Source organism: Mus caroli, unplaced genomic scaffold (genome assembly GCF_978045245.1).
Source record: "Mus caroli unplaced genomic scaffold, Mus_caroli_1 scaffold_16, whole genome shotgun sequence".
Taxonomy (NCBI): Eukaryota; Metazoa; Chordata; class Mammalia; order Rodentia; family Muridae; genus Mus; species Mus caroli.
The window spans coordinates 3,116,767-3,139,571 of NW_028227271.1; the positions used below are offsets into that span (position 1 = coordinate 3,116,767).

Here is a 22,805-nt window from a genome sequence, read left to right on the forward strand (position 1 = left end):
AGCAGAAACTGGACGATGGCCCAGAAGTTGGATCGGAGAGGAAAGCAGTTTGGAATCGAACGTTCCTCATAAATAACAGCATATGGGAGGTTAGATCCCATAGTACAGGCAGGGTATCGCGGGAACCCCTTCTTTTAGGGGGCTGTTACCTAAGGTGGCAGGGAAAGGGGGGGGGGGTTCTGAGCAGCACGGGGATGAGCACGAGAAACAGATGAGGGTGTTCTCCAAAACCAACTCAGAAGTCCTGGTGCGGGTGCTGAACCGACCCACTGTCCTGTCTCCCACTCTGCCACTGTAGCTGGCTTCCTGCCAACAGCTCTAAGAGGCGCCTTCAGAGTTCTGCAGAGAAGATGCAGCTGAAGGTGTGCTGCTGCCAGCAGAAGCCCGGGCACCAGGGCATATGGATGCCCTTGTCTCCAATTAACCATCACCCCCTTGTTAACTAAATTCCAGCTTCCCATGCCAGGAAAAGCCCCACAGCAATACCACACTCAAGTCATTCCCTCAGAGACCCTGCTCTGTCTTACCAGGTTCCCTACGGCCAGGACATGTTCGAATTGTGGCGTCATGGGATGGTGCTCCATTGCCATAAATAGTGTGTTCAGAACGATGCAGATGGTGATGGCTAAGTCTACGAAAGGGTCCATGACGATCAGGTTCACAATCTCCTTCAGTTTTATCCAGTAGGGGTGACACTCCCAGATGAGGAAAGTATTAGCAAACTTATACCAGCATGGTGGGCACTTTCTCTGAGACTCTTCCAGCTCTGGAGAGAGCAAAGAACAGAGAGAGCCCTCACTATGGAGCAGTGGTTCTCAACCTGTGGGTTGTGACTCCCTGGGGGAGATGTGAAGGATCCTCCCACAGGGGTCACCTAAGACCGGCAGAAAACACAGGCATTTACATTACGATTCATAACAGTAGCAAAATTACTGTTTCGAAGTAACAATAAACATAATTTTATGGTTGGGGGGGTCATCACAACATGAGGAACTCTATTAAAGGGAAGGAAGGGTGAGAACCACTGGCACAGAGAGAAAACAGGATACAGAGTATCTTCCTCTGGACACGTGGTTGTCTTTGTTAAATCTGTGAGTAAAGGGTGCTTGTCTGCTGGCCCTTCTCAGGTTTCCTTCACATTAAGATAAAGGGGAAAGTCCCTTCTCTATAATACCAGACCAGATACTCGCTATTAACTGTAGGACCGTGAAAAAGGTTAAGCCACTTTTTGGTGGGCAGTGGTAAGAATGAAACAAACTGGGGGCTGGGAGAGACAGCTCAGTCAGTAACTTGCTTACTGTGCAAGCACTGGGCCCTGAGTTCAGATCCCCACCACCCACGTAAAAGCTGAGCACAGCAGTGCATGTCTGTGGGCAGATCCCTTGGAGTTTGCTGGTAGCCAGCCTAGCCTCCTTACCACAGATGTGTATCTGCACACACATGTACAGACCTACACTAACACATACACAAGCACATGCATACACACACGGAATTAAACAAGCTAAAATATCTGCCAGGTGCCTCGGCCCTTAGCAGAAAGTGGGAGCTCTGGTGAGTGTGTCTGGCAGAAATGCCCTCTCCATTAGCAGTAAAGGGATGGACAGACACCATGCACATGTCTACTGCTTCCAGAGCACAGGGTAGTGTCCTACCTTCAGTGAGGCTGCAGCCAGAGCTGAGGTAGCTACCCAGGGTGCACCCTCTCCTTTCTCTCTCTTCCTACCTCCATCTCTCTCCCCTTTCCTACTCTCGGTGCTTCCTTCTCTTCCTGTAGCATCTCTCTCCACCCCTCCATACTTCTTTTCTGTTTCCCTTCCTTTACTTCATCTTAGTCCCATCTCTCTTAAGAGAAAGACCTAGCTTTTCAACCGCCTCATGTGGCCCCTACAGAAAGGTCAGCCAGGAACTGCTCTGGCTGACTGTGAGGGGAGGAGCTTGCAGCCCGGTCCAAGACACGCCCTCCTTCCCAGGCTCCCAGCCTAGAGCCACGTAGGTCCGTCCCCAGAACTGTGGGACTCTCAGCACTGAACAGACACTGAATAAAGGGTCTCTCTGATTATGTAGGAAGCCAAAATAAAAAGAATGATTAGACAGCTAAGGCAGAGAGCTGCGTAGCTTGTGGCCACACCAACCTCCAACTTCGGCGTGTTGCTCGCTTGGACTGCAAGACCCTCCTCAAGTTACAGGAAATGAAACAGTTCCTCATCTAGTGAAGATGTTCTTCAAGAAGCTGAACTTGCTCTCTTGTTCCTTCTCTTGGTCTCTTGGCTTCTTGCTCCCTCTCTGTCCCCTTGCTCCTTCCCCATTCCCCGCCTCCCCGCGCCCCCCCCCCCATGCTCATGGCCAGCCTCTATTCTTCTTCTTCTTCTCTACTCTCTCCGCCTTTATTTGCCTCTATTACCCTCTTAACTTTCCCCTCCCCATGATAAACTCTCTCTCTCTCTCTCTCTCTCTCTCTCTCTATATATATATATATATATATATAAACTTTTTAAAATCTTTCAGGAGGACATCCTTAAGACCAGGAAGTGAAGTGGGTCCACAGGACTTCAACCCCAGTGACACCAATAAAATAAAAATGAAATCCTCCCCATAGCTGGGCACTCCTGTAAACCGAGCATACAGGAGACTAATGTATTAATTTGAGGCCAGCCTGGGGTAAATGACTGCACTAGTTTGGACTGCATAATAAGCCCTGATTTCTATAAAAGCAAAACCCACCATCAATCAAGTAAGCAGACAAATAAAAACAAAATACACAAAAATTTCCAATGCTTCGTCTAGAAGGGGAGGTCAACCGGCTTGCTTCCCCTTCTCCAGCCAGCTGGCATGGCCCATGGCAATAACTTTATTTTAGGGAGGGGTGGCTTGGGTTGGATATCAGACTGGCTCCCTGGTTGCTAAGAAAATGGTTGCCTTGGTTTTCAGACTGAAGGGCCCCAGTGAGAGCCACGTGGGAGTCTGCGTGGGAAAAGAAGTCTGTGAAGAGAATTTGCCTCAGCCTCCTTCCCGCAGAACTCCCTCCTTTCCCAAGGTAAATTTAGTTTTCATCCCCGAAAAAGAAAAACGAAAAGGTTCTCTTATTTCCATAAATTCTTACAGTGCATATTTGGAAATTCGGTTCCGTTCCTTTTTTTATCTCCTCCCTTCTCGCAATGTCTGCAGCTTAGTGGTTCTGCTGGGGAAGATGAAGCCCTGACTGTTCACATCTGAGAGATGACATGATTGCTGCACCTTACGCTGCACTAGTCTCCATGTCTTAGCAGACAGTAAGGGGGTTCTCTACCTTTGGGCCACCTAGAGGATCCCTGCAGGCTGTTTCCAGTCCCTAGTGAGCTGAGGAAAGCCCCAGTGGGTCAGTGCCACAGAGAACACAGTGAGTGTGGGAGGTGAAGGTCCTTGTCTCAGTGGATACTTGGTTTCATGGATCCTTGGCTCAATGAAGGCTTGTTAGTTTCTTTTTATCAGTTTTTTTTGGGGATGGGGATCTCATTATGGGTTCATTGGATCTTCCCGCCTCAGATTCCCTAGTGACAGGAACAGCAGATATACATTGTATCTGATGTTTTTACCGGCTCTCTGCTGTTATCCGCCAGCCCCACAGGCCTCCGTGGCAAAGCACAGGGTTTGGGGAATGAGCTGAGCTAAGGGGGTGAGTGTCTGGAGTTTGTGGTCTTTCTCCTGCCTTACTTCTGGGCATTTTTTGAAGGGTTGCCCTGTGAGTCAGCCCCAGGAATACCGGAGACCGCTTCCAACGTGCACCCTCAGTCCACCAAGACAGTGACTTTGAGGGACCAAAAGGTTTATGGCAAGAGTTTTCCTCAACTCAAAAACTTCCAGCAGTTTTTGGCTGCGCAGGAAAGAGTGCCCACTGCCTGGGCAGTTTTCAGCAGCAGGGACTAGATGGATGCTCGAGGGGCAGCAATGGCCATGACCATTCCTCCCTAGGGAATCAGAATTGTCACACTGCAGCACTAAAAGCACTGCCTCCTCCAAGCCGACATCCGACCCAGTGCTGACACCTCCCAGAGCTCATGGCTCTGCTAGCTGGGGATTTGTCAGAGTTTACAGGACACTGCTGAGTGAGTTTTCTACAGGATCAGGTAGGGAGGGGCAGAGAGGCTTTTCTTCTTAAGAACCAATTCTAGAATTCTCCACTAAGGTATCTAAACCTTTAGGTAGGCAAGAGCCTGTTTCTTGGCTTCAAAAGCAATTATTTAAATCTTTGGATTAAAATGACATCAGACCTTTCCAATTGCAAGTCTTGGAAGCAGGATAATTATTCATTTAATGCTCTTAATGTAGCAAGCAGTAACTAGAGCCAGGGCTGTGGTTAAAACCAGTGGCTCTTTGTTAATGTCGTTAATCTGCTCACACTACTCAGTTGCAGCCATCCACTGCTCTTTGCTTATAGCAGTCCTAGCTCCTCAGCTTCAATTAAAGGAGTCAAGACAAGGTACAGGACTGGAGGGTGTAGTGATAGGACAGGCACAGGCTATGGGAACAGTCGAACCTACCAACAGAGAAGTGCTGGAATAGCTTTCTTCCTTAGGAAACATAATTACAGCTACAGCCATCTCCATCCCCTGAGTGATGCTTCTGTCCTGTGTGAATGTGTGTGTGTGCGTGCATGTGCAAGCATGTGCATGCATGCACACGCATATATGTGTACATACATATGTGTGAGTGTGTGAGTGTATGTGTATGTGTGTATGCATATGTGTGGTATGTATGAGTGTGTATGTGTGTGAGTGTATGTGAATATGTGTGTGTGTGTGAGAGAGAGTGTGTAGAGTGTGTATGTATGTAAGTGTGTATGTGTGTGAATGCGTGTGAGTGAGTATGTGTATGTGTGTGTGTATGTGTGAATATGTGTGTGAGTATGTGTATGTGTGTATGTCTAGTGGAAAGAAGAGAATGTGTAGAGCAGAGGGAGGAAGACAAAATCAGCTTTCAAAGTACAAGTGTCCCATGCTCACATTCAATCAAAGTCTCCGGAAGTGATACCACACCAATACTCCACTGCCCCAGGCACAGCAAAGCCAGTTTAACGGTGTTGCTTGAGTCTCCACATTGGCCAGACCCTGTGCCAGGCCACTGCAATGAGCAATCAGTAATCATTGTGCTGAACAGATCATTCTGTTGTGACGGTGTCCCTGCCAATAATGAATGTATCTGAGGGAGCTTGATTTTCTGTCTCAATTGTCACACACACTTGGAAAAAGTCTGTCTTGGGCTCTAAGTGCATAAATAAAATTAGCCAAAATCCTCAAGCTAGTGTTCCTCAGCTTGTAGTTCTTACAGTCTGCAGCAGTTTGCCTGAAACTTCAGCACACATGCTGCAAAGCTTGAAGACACTCTATCAAATGCTGACCTCAACAGGAACTGAAAACCCAGAAGTCACTGACCTCTGCGGGAACTGAAAACCCAGCGTGAACGGCGGCTGCTCAGGTAGCTGAAAGAATGTTGTTCAACTTGATATTCTTATGCCCAGTGCTATTTCTCATTATTTGCACCTCTGGGGATACCAATGCTATTACAGAGGTTTCTTAGGGGTTCTCTTTCCATGGCACCCCTATCCCAACACACAGAGAGTAAGACAGACAGACAGACAGACAGACAGACAGACACACACACACACACACACACACGGTGAGCTTAAACAACTCAGAAAATGTGTCCCGAGGCTAGCAAGCCAATGATCCACACCATCATCTCGGGGGCTGTGCTTGGTGCTGAGTTAGCCTGGCAGAGTGAACCATGAGACCAGATATCTGAAGCCTCAGAAACAGCCAGACTCAGCTAGAACCCATACCAAAGGAGTAAAATACAAACAGAACCAATGAGGATCCTTGTGAGGGACGCTAGGTCCCGAGTTGACCTCCAAGCAGAGCCTGGAGATATAAACCAGAATGGCAGAGAGGCTGGAACATGCCAGGGGTACCGCGGCCTAAAGGAAGCTCCCAGCAGTTCCAAGCTGTGTCAGGGAGAAGCCATGCAGCCCAGAGAAATCAGCTTTCACAGCAACAACCCTGCAGACAGTTATGATGCAAAAGTGGCTGCTCACTCCCTGTGAACCAAGTCCCGAAGAGAGGCTTAGGGTTCGGGGTTGTAGCCACACATTTCACATATTTGTGGCTTTTGGAGGTGTTCAGAGACTGCCAGCTAGGGACGATCTAACACATGTACAAGTTCCTTCATGGAAAACCTAAAGGGCTGTAGAGTAGGTCAGCAGAGCGTAGAGGAGGAAGGTACCCGTGAGGCCGAGGCCAGGAAGGGTGGTTTCCCCGGAGCTACTTGAGATCCTCTCATGATTCATTCCCTGCGGCTCTTCCCTCTGTCTCACCTGTGTGTGATGCTGCTCGCAGGTCTGAAGTGGTTCATTTGATTCTCTACACGCAGCTTTGGGAAGACAATTTGCGACCCTGATTTCTGTATGTGGTGGGATCTATTCCAAAGGCTTACCGGGCTTTACAAGGGGCGGGGCTGTATTTACCACACACACTACACACTCACAGCTCAGCTGCTCCGATAGGTAAGACAGGGCACACACCTTCCACTAGTGTGTTTGTGACAACGCTCATTATACTGTTGATTCTGTCCTTCCGTCCGTAGGAGGCGAGTTGTTCCATGGAGACTAAGAGCGATCCAGGGCCTTTCTTCTTAATCTCCACCTCAGTTGTTGCCTGAGAAATAAAATAAAATAAAGCAAATAGGGTGAGTGGTATATGGCTAACATAAGGCTTGGGCCCCAGTGGATTGACAGTCAAGCGTGAGCAAGAGCCTTATCATCTGCATGGCCTTTTTTTTTTTTTTTTTAAGATTTATTTATTTATTTATTTTATGTATATGAGCACACTGTCCTTGACACACCAGAAGAGGGCATCAGATCCAATTACAGATGTGGTTGTGAGCCACCATGTGGTTGCTGGGAATTGAACTCATGACCTTTGGAAAAGTAGCCAGTGCTCTTGACTGTTGAGCCACCTCTCCATCCCCATCTGCATGGCTTTTTAAATATATATACACATATATATGTATATATATATATATATTTTTTTTAACTAGTTCTTTAAGAATTTCGTACAGGGTGGTTTGATTGCGTGCACTCCCTCTCCCGACTTCCCCTGGATCCGCTCACCTTCTTCCCTGCCTGCCCAACCTTGTGTCCCCTGCTTCCTCTCCCACGCAGCTATCAAATCCCAGGAGCTCCTCAGCCAGGGGTGGGCTTCATGCCCACCTCTCCTCTCCAGGCTGGAATTTGGTCTGGCTTGAGTCCCCACAAATCTTACACAACCATGAGTCCTGCAAGATGCTGTCTGCGGCAGCAGCACAAACATCTGAGAGTAAATAGCCACTTTCTGACTGAATTTGAATCCTGCTCTGAAAGACGTTTAAACAAACAACAAACCACTCGTGCCCCTATAATCCTACTCATAAGTTGGCCACAGATGATCTTTAGTTCTATGGCGGAGACCAAGTCATCTGACTTTAGCCCGATCTTCAATGAACCTAAGAATCTGGCTGGGACCCAAACACCTCCTCTGGTTAGGCCTTAAGCAGGAATGCCACAGCCCCCGGGGACAAGGAGATGGGAACAGATCCTGTGTTCCCCGGTCCTAGTCTCATAGTCACACATTTGGCTAGAATTGGCTTGCTTGACAAAACTGAAATTCACCAGTGACTGAAATTTAGGAGGCCGAGCTCCTCCCCAGCTGCTGTTTCCTGTCTGGAGGGAGCTCCGCCCCTCTCTGTCCTGTACAAAGGGACGGCTAACCATTCTGTCCCTGTATTATGTCACCCGTGTGCTCCTTCCATGGTGGCTTGGGCAGACAGTCACCATTTCCAGCACAGAAAAGGACATGTTTGTACAAGCATGTCAGGTCAGCAACAAAATAATCTTGGTTGTTTTGGGCAAACACTTCTGATGGCCGCCCTCTTTAAGTGGACTCGTCAGTCTAGCGTTGCACCCATCAGAAGTCAAGGCTTTTAGGAAGAAGCTGATGAGTGTGAAATTAATAAGGACATATAAAGGCTGGGGAAAGAAAGGGGATCTTAAAAAAAAAAAGAATCAGAAGATTAAAATAAGCTTTTGAAGGACTCTGTTACACATCTTTAAATACATGTAGATTTTAGTTTAGAAGATTTGTACTGCCCCATTTCAGAACTTCCCATGAGGTGAGAATGAAGAAGGTTAGCATGTATTGGCATAAGTTGAGAAGTGGACTCTAGAAATAGGCTCACAGTATATAAACTAATGCATGTGAGCAGGTCCCGACATGCCAGGAGAGGAGAGCTTTGACCAGAGCTGCTGAGAGGCAGGATAGCCACCCAGCCTAGTCCTCATTTTATAAGTCCTTATTTATATGAAATTAATTTGAGATGATCAGAGATGTGGATATGAAATCAAGAGCCACATTAAAAGCATTTTCATAGCATTGAGTCAGAAGCAGAGCTCGTAAACAAGATACAGAAAGCAATACCAAAAACAAAACAAAACAAAACAAAACAAAACAAAACAAAAACCCTAATGTTAAAATTTTGTCCTAAAGAACCTTTATCTAAGGGGCTGGAGAGATGGCTCAGCAGTTAAGAGCACTGACTGCTCTTCCAGAGGTCCTGAGTTCAATTCCCAGCAACCCCATGGTGGCTCACAACCATCTGTAATGGGGTCCAATACCCACTTCTGGTGTTTCTGAAGACAGCAACAGTGTATTCACATCTTTAAAAAAAAAAAGAATCTATATCTAGAACAACCATAGCAACTCAAGAAAAAACAACAACCAGTTAGCAATCATCCAAAAATCTTAAACATCGTGCTAATGAGGCCATATACAGACTGGAGAGACGGCTCAGTGGCTAAGAACACACACGGTTGGTCCTCCTGAGGACCAGAGTTCGATTCCCAGCACCCACATCAGGTGGTTTACAAATACCTGTCACTGCCTTGAAACTCTGGGTACTGGCATTCATGGGCATAGATCCACAGACATATACATAATTAAAATAATAAAAATAAAGCTTTAAAAAACGAGGATACTGCCGGGCGTGGTGGCGCACGCCTTTAATCCCAGCACTCGGGAGGCGGAGGCAGGCGGATTTCTGAGTTCGAGGCCAGCCTGGTCTACAAAGTGAGCTCCAGGACAGCCAGGGCTATACAGAGAAACCCTGTCTCGAAAAAACCAAAAAAAAAAAAAAAAAAAACGAGGATACATTTCAACAGCCCAACTGCCTCTGCCTCTCTGTATGCCCCAGCCTCGTGTGTTTTGGAGCACACGGTGGCTGTGGCCCTGGGTGGGCTCCTGGAGAAAGAGCTGTGTTCTAGATGCTCTCGGTGCCACGCCTGCAAATAGGCGCTGGACAGCGGCTGCTCTGCTGTGGGAAGAGCGGTGCTTCCCTCACGTAAGGAGTCACAAGTTTACACATGACTGGATCTGCTTCTCATGCCATGCTGACCTCCTCGATATGATCAATTTTTTTTATAAACTATAAATAACAAAAAATTCATGTACTTAAAAAAAAAGGAAGCAATTGGGAAGCAGAGGCCGGCAGATGTCTGTGAGACCAAGGCCTGCTTAGTTCTAGGCCAGCCAGGACAACTAGTAAAACCAGCCTCCTTTAAAACTAAAAGACAGGAGCTGGTATAGTTCAGTGGCAGCTTCCTGCTCCCTCTTTAGCATGCATGAGGTCTAGGGTACAATCACCAGCACTATAAGGTAAATATATAAAGTAAATGAATCAAAGACTAACAAAGCTCTCTCTAATACACTTGCTGGGATTAAAAAAAAATAGCATAACTACTTTAGAGAACTAGTTTGTAATTTCTCATAAACATTAAACATAATTTATCATGACCCCAGGATTTCACCACAAAGGTATTTAACAAAAAAGAAAACTTTCAGCCATGTGTGGTGGTGCACACCATTAATCCCAGTACTCAGAAGGGGGTAGGGGCAGGGGCAGGAGGATCTCTGTGAGTTCAAGGCCAAACTCGTCTACACAGAGTTTTAGGATGGTTAGGGCCATACAGTGAGAGTCAGTCTCTCTCTCTCTCTCTCTCTCTCTCTCTCTCTCTCTCTCTCTCTCTCTCTCTCTCACACACACACACACACACACACACACACACACACACAGGCCACGGAGGCCTTGAAATCACGTGGGAGCTCTTCATTCCCCTCCAGTTCTCCAGATTAACCAACCCTACCTGCTTCAGCCGCTCCTCTATCTCTGCCCCCACTCCCAGGGAACTAAGCTGACCCACTCCTACAATTTCCCCTTCCTCACCCCATCTCTCTGTCTTCCCTCTCTTCCTCTATTCCCTGTGCGCTCTCAGATCCTCCTGACGCACCAGCTACGCTCCCTGCAGGGTACCTTCTCAGCCTCCTCTCCCCGCCCTCCTAGCCATTCCCATTCCTGCATATCACTCCCAATACTCAGAAATAAGTTCTGTCTGCCCTTATTCCCATTGGCCACACCAGGCAGGGACTCAGAAGCACTCCCCACCAGGAAACTCACACCCACCACAGTTTCCTCAGAGAGGACAGAGAAACCACAAAGACAAGACCAAACCAACACTTAGAATTACAATCACTCCAGATACCGGCATGAGAGTCCTCAGTAACAGCTAGGACAGTAGTCTCCGATAGAGCGCAGCATCCTACTACAGGAGGCCTAGGGCATGTCATATGGCTGAAGCACAAACCCACAAACCGAGGACTTCAAACTAGCTGTTATGAATATGCTCAAGGGCCTGAGAGAGGACATGAACAAATATGTCCATTAGTGAAATCTATGAAAACACACAAAACGGTGGAATGCAATGCTGAGAAGAGTTCAAGACACAAAAAATGGAAATGGGATCACTAGAGAAAGCACAAATCGGTGAAACTGGAAACAGAAAATTTAGGAACTCGAACAGGAGCCTCAGCAGCAAGCTCAGCAACAGGCACAGAATCTTAGGCACTGAAGACAACACCTGACTTTTCAATGGAGACCCTAAAACCCAGATGGGCCTGGGCGGATGTGCTGCAGACTCTAAGAGACCACAGATGCCAGCCCAGACTACTAAACCCAGCAAAACTTACAATAACCATAGAGGGAGAAAACAAGATATTCCATGATAAAACTAAATTTAAGCAGTATTTATCTACAAATCCAGCTCTCCTGAAGGCACTAGAAGAAAAACTTCAACCTAAAGAGGTCAACCACAGCCATGAAATCACAAGGAATAAATAATCTCAGAGCAGCAATTAAGGAGTAGAGGAAAAAGATCCTCATACCACAGCAATCAACCAACACTGCTCGCTGATAACTCTCAACATCTATGGTATCAATTCCCAATAAAAAGACACGGAAAAAGTAAATGAATGGGAAAACGGGCTCCTTCTCCTGCATCCAAGAAACATATCAAACATGAAGGGCAGACGTTACCTCAGGGTAAAATGATGGATAGAGATATTCCAACCAAATGGACACAAGACACACATCAGTTTGGTCAGTTTAATACCTGGCAAAATAGACTTCAAACCAAAGCTAATCCAAAGAGATAGGGAAGGATCCTATAAATTCCAAGGAAAATTCTGCCAAGAGGATGTTGCAAGTCTGAACATTTATACACAAAACACAGGGCACTGAAGTTCATTAAAAAACAAAACAACCCCCAAAGCCAAAAAAACAAAAGAACAAAAAACAAAAACAAAAAAACAAAGACACCACCACAGCTTAAGTCACACATTGACCCCACACACTTATGACCTCAATACCCCAATCTCACCAATAAACAGGTCACCCAGACAAAAACTCAACAGCCATGCTCAAGCTAAGCGACCCCACCAATGGACCTAGCATACGTCCAGGATGCTTTACCTAAACACAAAAGAATACGCCCCCTTCTCTGAACCTCACAGAGCGTTCTTCAAAACTGATATCCACATACTTGGACATAAAGCAAATCTCAACAAATACAAGAAAATTTAGATTACTCCCTGCATCTTACCTGACCACCATGGACTAAAGCTGGATGGATATCAACAACAACAGAAAGCTTACAAACTCAGGGAAACTGAACAACTCTCTACTGGATTAAAAAAAAAAGGGTCAAGATAGAAATTAAGAAAGAGTTAAAAACCTTTTTAGAATTGAATGAAAATGAAAACATACACCATACACAACCTGTGGGGCACAATGAAGGTGCTTCTAAGAGGCAAGTTCATAGCACTAAGTTGCCTACATCAAAAAGTTGGAGAGATCTCACAGTAGTATCTTAACCTCACACCTAAACACTCTAGAAGAAAACAAAGAACTAAAGCCCCAGAGGAGAAGATGGTGGCTGAAATCAATAAAATAGAACTAACAAAACAAACAAAAATCAATGCAACAAGGAATCGTTTCTTTGAGAAAACTCAGTGCTGGGCAAACGCTTAGCCGAATTAACTAAAAGATGGAGGGGGAAGATCAAAATTAACAAAATTAGAGACAAAGCGAAATGTGACAACAGATACTGGAAATCCAGAAAATTATAAAAACATACTTTCAGACCTATATACACAACCAAATTTTTAAAAAACGTGAAAAAATGGGCAATTTTGTTGATATGACTTACAAAGTTAAATCAAGATCAGACAAGCAGTTTAAGTACCCCTGTAACCCCTAAGGAAACAGCAGTCAGTAAAAAACTCCCCCCAAACCTGCCTAGGGCCAGATGGGCTTAGCTCAGAATTCTACCAGCCTTTCAAAGAGTGAATGCCAATATTCAAATTACACCATAAAATAAAAACAAAAGGAACGTTGCCCAATTCTTTTTACAAGGTCACAGTTAACCTGATACCCAGACCACATAAAAGCCTAACAAAGAATTACAGACCAATTTCTGTTATGAACATAGATGCAAAAATTCTGAATAAAATACTTGCAAACCAAATACAGGAATCCATCAAAAAGATCATCCACCATGATCAAGTAAACTTCAACCCAGAGATGCAGTGGTGGTTCAACATATATAAATTGTAAATGTAACCCAACAAACTGAAAGGTAAGAACCACACGATTATCTCAGATGCTGAAAGGGCCTTTGACAAAATCTAACAAGATAAAAGTCCTGGAGATATTAGAGATATAAGGGACAAAACTCAACATAATAAAGGCAATTTACAGCAAGCCCAAGGCCAATATCAACCCAAATGGAGAGAAATTCAAAGCATTTCCACTCAAATCTGGAACAAGACAAGGCTGTCCACTCTCTCCATATCTAGTCAACTACAGCACTCGACATCTTAGCTAAAGCAATAAGATAACTGAAGGAGAGCAGGGACCTCAACAAAGGCCAGATCCATTGACTCAAACAGAAGAGAAAGACGGGAATAGTGTTCAACTCATTACCCAGGAGAAGGCTTTCTGAACAGAACACTGATAGCACAGGCACTAAGAACAATTAATAAATGGGACCTTATGAAATTGAAAAGCTTCTGTACTGCAAAGGACACACCCCATCATTCTGACTAAAGAGCAGACAAAAAAGAACGGGAAAAAAACCTTTTAAAGTCAACTAAAGAACTACAAAAAAAAAAAAAAAAGGACATCAAGAAAACAACTCAATTAAAATGGAGTACACGGATCTAAACAGTATTCTTGAAAGAAGAAACACACATGGTTGAGAAACACAGAAATGTTCAACAGCCTTAGTCATCAGGAAGATGCAAATCAAAACTTCTTTGAGATTCCATCTTACACCAGTTAGAATAGTAAAGATCAATAACACAAGTGACAGCTCATGCTGGGAGGACATGGGGTAAGAGGAGCACCGATCCATTGTGGGAGGATGTAGAGTAAGGTTTACCCATCCATTGTGGCAGGGTGTGGAGTAAGAAAAGCATCCATCCACTGTGGGAGGATATGGAGTATGAGGAGCACCCATCCATTGTGGGAGGATGTGGAGTAAGGTTTACCTATCCATTGTGGCAGGGTGTGGAGTAAGAGGAGCACCCATCCACTGAGGGAGGATGTGGAGCAAGAAGAGCATCCATCCACTGTGGTGGTAGTGGGAGGGGAGGCATGGAGTAAGAGGAGCACCCATCCATTGTGGGAGGACGTGGAGTAAGAGGAGCACCCATCCACTGAGGGAGGATGTGGAGCAAGAAGAGCATCCATCCACTGTGGTGGTAGTGGGAGGGGAGGCATGGAGTAAGAGGAGCACCCATCCATTGTGGGAGGACGTGGAGTAAGAGGAGCACCCATCCAGTGCTCGTGGGGCTGCAAACGTTCAGCCACTATGGGAAGCAGAGTGGTGGTTTTCCAGGAAGCTGGGCCTACATCTACTTCAAGAGCCAGCTATACCACTCAGGCATATACCTCAGGGACTCTACATCCCACTACAGACACACTTGCTCAACCATGTTCACTGCTGCTCAATTCATAATAGCCAGAAAGTAGAAACAGATTAGATGCCTATTAGTGGATAAATAGATAAAGAAAACATGGAACACCTACACGGTAGACTATTACTCAGCTGTTAAAAATATAAAATCATGAAATTCAAAAGTACATGGATGGAGCTAGAACTTGGGCCATTCGAGGGCCCCTGTGGAAACCCGGTACTGTACAAGCTTCCTAAATACATACACAGAAAAGTGATCTAAATGGAACTGCCAAATAGCACAGGAGACAGAGGCTCAACTGGACATCCCCATCACCAAATGAAGCTCCCAGTACTGGAAATGGGTTACAGCTAATATAATTGTTAGCCGAACCCAGACTATTTCCAAGGCTATGGAAGGAGCTCGTTACGCTACCATTGGAGACAGGTGAACATCAACCCAGCCACAAGCCCTTCAATCTACAACGGTGACCTGCCTGCAAGACCCGCTATTGCAGACCAATGGATCAGACTGGATTTTCGGCGCACTTCATGAGATGGAACCCATCCCTGACACTGCTTCGGTGGCCAAGGACCTGAGACTAAATAGGCCAGGGACATGGGGGAAAACTGAATTCTACCATTCTTCTAAAGGAATATAGCAACAAAATGAATCCTGACAGCATCTGCTATATTCATAGATTCTTGCTCAGCCATCCTCAGAGAAGGTTCCTCCTGCATTAGAGGGGAACACAGAGCCCACAGCTGGACGCTGTACAGAGAGTAGACCTTGGAACACTAAGGCCTAAATGAGATTTTTTTCATCAAATCCCTGCCCTGTGGCTCTGGGAACCCTGTGGAACTGGAGCTGGGAAGACGGTAAGAGTCAGAGGGGATGGAGGACAACAAGGGGACCAGGCAGGACAGATACACACAGACTGTGGCAGGATGCACAGGCCCTGTGCAGGTCTGAACCTGATGGGGTCAAAGTGCTGAGAGAGGAAGTGGACGTGACCCTAACCTCGAAGCTTTCTCCAATTACAACTGCTTGCAAATGAAAAATTGGTTTTCATCAACAGAATCTCATTGATTTTACAAACCACTCTTCAAGGCCGGTCCATGCCCAGCAGTAGATGGCTAACATAACATGAATTCAATGGCATTTTTTGAGGGGTTTTGTTTCATAATGCTTTGTGAGGGCTCTCTCTCTTTCTCTCTTGATAGAATAGAGTTTATTTAGGGCATGGGGAGGGGAGTTGAGGGGGTAATAAAGACAGAGACACACACACACACACACAGAGAGAGAGAGAGAGAGAGAGAGAGAGAGAAGGAGTAGAGAGAGGCCGGCCTTGAGCACATAGAGAGAGGGGAGGGGAACGGGGAGAGAGGGGGAAAATGGTAAGGGAACAGGAGCAAGAGAAGAGAGCAAGAACTTTATTCTGATAAACTAACCAGTACCCCAGAGCTCTTGTCTCTAGCTGCATATGTATCGAAAGATGGCCTAGTCGGCCATCACTGGAAAGAGAGGCCCATTGGACTTGCAAACTTTATATGCCCCAATATAGGGGAACGCCAGGGCCAAAAGAATGGGAATGGGTGGGTAGGGAAGTAGGGGGGGGGTATGGGGGACTTTTGGGATTGCATTGGAAATGTAATTGAGGAAAGTATGTAATAAAAAATATTAAAAACTTAAAAAAAAAAGAACTTTATTCTGTCTTGACCTTACAGGCCCTTTGCCCCTTTGCATATATATGTGTGTGTGTGTGTGTGTGTGTGTGTATAATAGTTTCCAGTTTTGTGTTTTTATGGGATTCTTTGTGTGTGTATATGTGTGTGTGTGTGTGTGTGCACCTGTGTGTGTGTCTGTGTGTATGTGTGTGTGTGTCCGCATCCACATATGCTTCTTGGGCTTTTTCTTTGGCTCTTTTTCTTCTGTTTGTTAATTAATTAATTAATAATATTGAATTATTAGTAGTAATTGTTTTAGGTGTTTGTCTCCTTGTGAGAGAAGGAAAGGGCGTGGATATGGGTGGATAAGGAGGTAGGGAGCATCTGGGAGGAGTTGAGGGAGGGGAAACCATAATCAGAATATACTGTATTAAAAAAATCCGTTTTCAATAAAAGATACTCATAGCAAGCTAATTCATATCAGCTGCAAACTGGAACACCCTTAAAGATGTGTTATATCTATGCAATGCGATCCATCCAGCAGTAATAAGGAATGAACTACGTACCCGGGTATATCTCAAAAACAAAAACCACCTTGCTTAATATAGGAAGGTGAAAATCATATACTTTACAAGACGACACATATGAACAAGAATACGGTAAGACAGATAAGAAATGCCGCCCAGCGTAGGGGAACCAGACTAGGATGAGGGAGCAGGCCGGGAGGGGCAAGGCAGGGCAGACTCCTGACGTAGTAAGGCTAGCATTAGGGGAGTGATCTGTAACTGCCAGAGAGTCCTTTCCCCTTTTACCAGCAATTCTGGTGACTCTTGGGTAAGAGTTACACAGGGCCAAACAACCTAACAGTGAATGGTTTGACAGGGAATCTGGGCCACAGAGTATGTGTCTAAGTATCCTCTCTTATGGAAAGAGAACGCATGCTGAAAATTCAGATTGTGCTATAACCACTTGTCATTTGCATTTTCTCTGCAACTCCAGGTGTCTTAGGGTTTTACTGCTGTGAACAGACACCAGACCAAGGAAAGTCTTATAAGGACAACATATAATTGGGGCTGGCTTGGAGGTTCAGTCCAGTATCATATCATCAAGGTGGGGAGCATGGCAGCATCCAGGCAGGCATGGTGCTGAAGAAGCTGAGAGGTCTACATCTTCATCTGAAGGTCTCTAAGAGAAGACTGGCCTCCAGGCAGCTAGGACTAGGCCCCACGCCCATAGTGACACACTTCCTCCAACAAGGCCACACCTCCTAATAGTGCCACTCTCTGGCCCAAGCATATACAAACCAACACACCAGGCATGCCAAGAAGCCGGAGACTTAACTGGGTGAAAAAGCAGGCACTGGGCGTGGCCATGGACGTGAGGAAGCTACTGGTTCATAAAGGTGAGTGTCCCACGTGACTGACTGGGAGAGCATGACCCACTTGCTCTGGTAAGCTTGGACCTTAGTTGCGAATGAAAACAATAATTAAGGGAGTGGCCAATGAGGCTGGCTCCCTGGGCTTCACCATAATCCAGGGGCTTGGGTCCTTTGGCAGACCATGGCTCTAGGTTTTCACGGGTAACCTGCTCACAGCCTGCCTGCAGAGGCTCTCCCTAGCATTTATCAGCTCAGACTGATTAACACAAGGATGGGCAGCTCCTACGATGACATAAGCTAGAGCTGAAGCTGCCTAATGACATCACTAAGCACCACCAAGCACAGATGGAACCAGGTGTCATGCCGAGAAAAACCCTGCGCATCCCTAGGAAATGCAACCCGCTGGATTGCAAGTGCACAGAACTCCAAGTTGGGCGGTCGGGCCCAGCATGTCCTCTCTTTCTGAGGTCGAGAACGCTGCTGCTGAGAAGCCAGGTTCTTAGTTCTCACTTCTTCTTTTCCAATAAAAAAAAAACCGAAATGGAAATCCGCGCAACAAATTATCATTTCAAACCATTCTAAAATGAATGATTTACTTCAGGTCTTTAGAATATTGCTAGTTCCGTACAACTCTAACTATTTATCACCGCTCTCTAACGGCTGGCTCCGTCAGGAGTCGCTCCTAATTACACGCTCTGCCAGGCTCGGCCAATCAGTAACCTGATTTCTGTCTCGACAGATTTGCCCGCTTTTCATTAAACAGAATCATGTGGTGTGTGGCCTTTGCAACGCAGCTTCACTTAGCTTGTTTAAAGCTTCGTCCACGGTACGTAAAACCTTGCTCTACTTCACAGATGAATTCCTCCCCTTTCTGGAGCCGGGACACATTTGTTCATCAGCTGATGGACTCGGGTTGTCCCACTTCTGACTGTGACCTGACGAATGATGTACCTATTTTGTGGTAACTTGCTTCAATTTTTGGCAGGAGCAGCTTTGCTGGGACACAAGACAATGCTGTGTGACTTTCTGATGAACAGCAAGAACGACTGGCCAAAGCGGCTGTCACATTTTATACTTTTATGAGCAATGCTGGCTGTTGTTTCTCCAGTCAGGCCATGGCTACCGAAGTTAGACTCACTCAGAAAGAGCAGCTGTATGGTGGGCTTTTCATCTCTAAGTCTCCTGGGGATTCTGGGAAGTGACCCCTTCTAGAAGCTGCTGCCAACTCTTACCACACGGGAGGGGAGCTGAGGCTCACTGAGGTGAGGTGAGTGGATTATCAACCTTTGGGCTGGGTTGGTCAGGCTTTGTGGCACACATCTGCAATCCCACACTGGGAGGCTGAGGCAGGAAGGTCACAAATTCAAGGCCCGAGTTACACAGTGACGCTCTATCTAAAAGAAAGTAAAGAGGCTGGAGTTGTAGCTCAGTGATGTAAACTTAGTGCTTGCCTAGCATGCATGAAACCCTGGGGTGACAGGAAACACAAACACACACACACACACACTCATACCCTGGGGTCACAGGAAACACACACACCCTGGAATCCCAGGACATACACACTCACACTCACACACTGGAATCCCAAGAAGCACACACACCCTGGAATCCCAGGAAACACACACACACACACACACACACACACACTTACAAGCTAGTTCCATCACCATCTTTCTTAGCCCAAACACGAAGTCTATCAGGATGCTCCGATGCTACTGATGCCCAGCCTCTTAAACTGGAGCCGTTGTCATAAAGATGTGACTACATCTGCAGGTGGCCAGTCCTGCCCACATTTCTCCAGATCTGCCCAAGGAAGCTACAGCTTCATACTGATACTAACTTGCTTTCACGAGGAATCACAACTGAACTTCATCTGCCGCCAGGTACTTTTTTTTTTTTTTTTTTTTTTTTCCTCTCTCAAGACGGTTTCTGTGTGTAGCCCTGGCTGTCCTGGAACTCACTCTGTACACCAGGCTGGCCTCAAACTCAGAAATCCAATTTGCCTCTGCCTCCCAGGTGCTGGGATTAAAGGCGTGCGCCACCACTGCCGGGCCATCCATCACTTTCTTATAACTGAAATTTATAGTATTTTAAAAGCTTCCTTAGAACCATTACAACCATTAGCTAGTCACCATTTCATTAACTAGTCAAGCATTTCTACAATTCCTGTGGGGTTCTGCTTTGAAATAAGTCTACCATAACTTCCTTTTCTCAAAGGATCTATATGGTCTAAGAAGAGGCCCCACCCTTTCCAAGTCAGGCAAACAACTCTCTCCATCCTTCTTTGGGCTAAGAGAGATCGGGCAGAGCAGGCAAAGTCAGGCTGTCAGCACCTGGACACTGCAGCCTGACTTCCAGCCTTCACCGTGGCCCCTGCCGCAAAGGCCTCCAGCTTTGTGTTCTCCGTTTTGGTTTTGCTTTTTACAGAGAAAAAAACAGGCCAAGCAATAAATTGTCCCAGAGTCCCATGAGCAGTCAGGAGAGCTTGTGCTTTAGCGTCAGTCTCAAGGTAGAGCAAGCTTTACACGGCTTAGGGCACCTTAACTAATTCCTGTGTGGTCTGGGAGGGGAGAGGGGCTGCTTAATTCCCTAAGCCCTGTTGTTTCTTCAACAACAAAGGCAATAGCAATACCTCCCTCTCAGAGAGGGGGCTCTGAGCATCACAGGAGACAAAGCCTGGACATTTGCAATCTCCCTCAACAGATTTCTCAGTTAAGTGGGTTCTGGGCTGTTGGTGGCACCTGCTTTCTTTTCCTTTTCCTTTTCCTTTTCCTTTTCCTTTTCTTTCTTTCTCTCTTTCTTTCTTTCTTTCTTTCTTTTGTTTGTTTGTTTGTTTTTGTTTGTTTGTTTTTGAAGTCAGGGATTCTCTGTGTAGCCCTGGCTGTCCTGGAACTCACTTTGTAGACCAGGCTGGCCTCGAACTCAGAAATCTGGGATTAAAGGCGTGCGCCAGACCAACGGTTCTGTTCTCCCTTTCCCAGCAGTGGTGGCTCAAGTCTTCAATCCCAGCACTCTGGAGGTGGAGGCAGGCGGATTTCTGAGTTCGAGGCCAGCCTGGTCTACAGAGTGAGTGGCTTCTATACCAATCCCCAGAGCATGAACACGTATGAAGACAAGTTCGTTCTTAACATATCTGATAGTAAGGATCAATATATCTCAGCCTAAAGAGACAGTGATTCTTTATCTGGCCTAGGCTTCCAGATGAGTAATTAATACCTTAAATTTCATAATTAAAATGATAATGTTTTCACATAAAAGAATTAAGATGTTATTTCCTTTTAGGAAAAATGACTATTTCCCTAACTTTGCAAAGAAGCTAATATTTTAACTGTCAGAAAGATCTCTTGGGTCTCAAGAGACCCCGGTTCAAGTTTCACTTACGCCAAGTTACTAAATCCCTCTCTGAAGACAAAAATCACTTACTTTACAGTGTGGTCACAAAAATTAAGCAATAGCAAGCTGTGGTGGCTCAGGTCTGCAGGCCCAGTGCTCAGGAGGGTGAGGCAATCTGAACTACAAAGTGAAAACTTGAGGCAAGCAAGCAACCGAAACCCAAGGGATAGAAAGAAATGCAGCTCAGTCATAGAGTGATTGCCGGCCTTGGGTTAGACACACACACACACACACACACAGACACACACACACACACACACGGAATATGGACATAGTTGATCGATACATAAATAAGAAAATCACAAGGTTGGAAAAATACCTCACTCATTCACAGGGAATGTCTCTAGCCTCTGACCAGTTGTCTTTCCCCCTCCACATCTGTCTCCATGTGGATTTGGTCTCTCACCACATAGCAGATGCATCCTACTTGGTCTGTTTGGTTCTTGAGAGCCTGTTAGTATAACTGACACATCTTCCTGCACCATTAGGCATCAGCCATAACTGAAGTGTTCTGGCTTCCTTGGCTATGAAGCCTTCGGGGATGATAATGATGCTCTTGCCTGCTGCCTCTTTCTGTTGTGCTGGAGTTCTGAGCTCCTGGCCTTGGGGCTCTTCATTCCAACATCACTTAGGGCTATTTTAAAGAATCTCCTAAGTGCCTACATGGTACTCCACAGTACAGGGAGGGACAGAAACCTTACTGCACCGCCATCTGCTCAACTGAACATTTCTACACAGTACAGCAGAAACCACTCAACCCAACCCAACCCAACCCAACCCAATCCAGTCCTCCAGCCTGATCATGTCTAAGCTAACGTTTAGATACTTCCAGGGTATCTCTCATACCTTTTCTCTGGGGGAGGGTGGGAAAGGCAGCTTTATCAATACATCACAGTTCAATTTGCCGTTGAATGTTTGTATTTTTGAGCTGCCTCAGCTGTGCCACCCTGTGACCCAATCCTTACTTTCCACTGGTGTCCACTCTTGTTGGTTTTCCCAGAGAATATGTATCTGGGTATCAAGTTCAAAGTTTACCCTAGCTACAGAATCAGTGAAAATCAAATGAAAATGTAATAAGATGGTAATATCTTTGTTTATTTGGCCAGCGCTCTGGTTGCAGGACCGAGTCACTGTTTGTCGTTACTTTTCATTGTAACTGTAAACAATTGGGTCTCCAAAAGGGCAATGGCCAACAGAGTAGACAGAGATGACATTAAAACCAACTGGAAGGAAAGGACTGGGTGTTCAGAGGGTAACGGTTCTAAAACTAACTTATAGGCTGGTCTACAGGTGTAGCCCAGAAGGAGAGCTTTGGTCTAGTGTGTAGATGGCCCTGGTTGGAGCCCAGAACCAAACGCAGCTGCTCTGCCACAACCACAGAAGGTGGGGGAGGGGGGATTTGTAGCTTGTAAATCACTAAGTGTCTAAGGGACCAGGCATTTTCCTTTTAAGTAAAAGGGCAGAGAGAGAAAGAGAGAGAGAGAGAGAGAGAGAGAGAGAGAGAGAGAGAGAGAGAGAGAGAGAGAGAGAGAGAGGAGGCAACTCAAACCAACTTTTGAATTCTTTTTTTTCCATTTCCTTCCACCCAGCATGTGCTGCTAGAGGGAACGGAGGGCCATGGGCATGCTAGATATACCTCTGCTTCCACTAAGCTCCATATACCAGCCCCGTCCTTTCGGATCTTTATCTGTACAGTCAACAACTTCCTAGAGTCCTAACACAGATCACCCAGAGATATATTGCCCACGATTATCTGCTTCCTTTCCCACATGCGCCATGCTAATTAAGGGGCTAATGGTCTTCATGCTGTGTTAGAGGCACAGAGGGGTTAGACCGTTAGAAGAACATGCTGCCTCAAGAGGCCCACACCAGTCGCAGACGTTAAAAAGCCAGAAGTAGGCAGGGTTAGGACTACTGAGGTCTAGTAATTTAAAACTTTTAAAAAAGAGCTTAGAATTTAAAGAAATGTGGAGATGGCTTTTCCCAAAGAGGGAACCGTTACTGAGCCCTTAGACA

General features: G+C 45.9%; 1 protein-coding gene across 3 annotated transcripts in view; it reads right to left on the reverse strand.

The window, feature by feature from the left end:
* Positions 1-22,805, reverse strand: part of Scn8a (sodium voltage-gated channel alpha subunit 8) — a 174,968-nt gene that overhangs the window by 38,977 nt on the left and 113,186 nt on the right. For all 3 annotated transcript variants that reach the window (XM_085831720.1, XM_085831722.1, XM_085831721.1), the window contains exons 13-14: positions 6,554-6,686; positions 528-766 (exon numbers count right to left, since the gene is read on the reverse strand). In XM_085831720.1, coding sequence (XP_085687846.1) covers positions 528-766; positions 6,554-6,686 — 372 coding nt within the window. The remainder of the gene's footprint in view (positions 1-527; positions 767-6,553; positions 6,687-22,805) is intronic.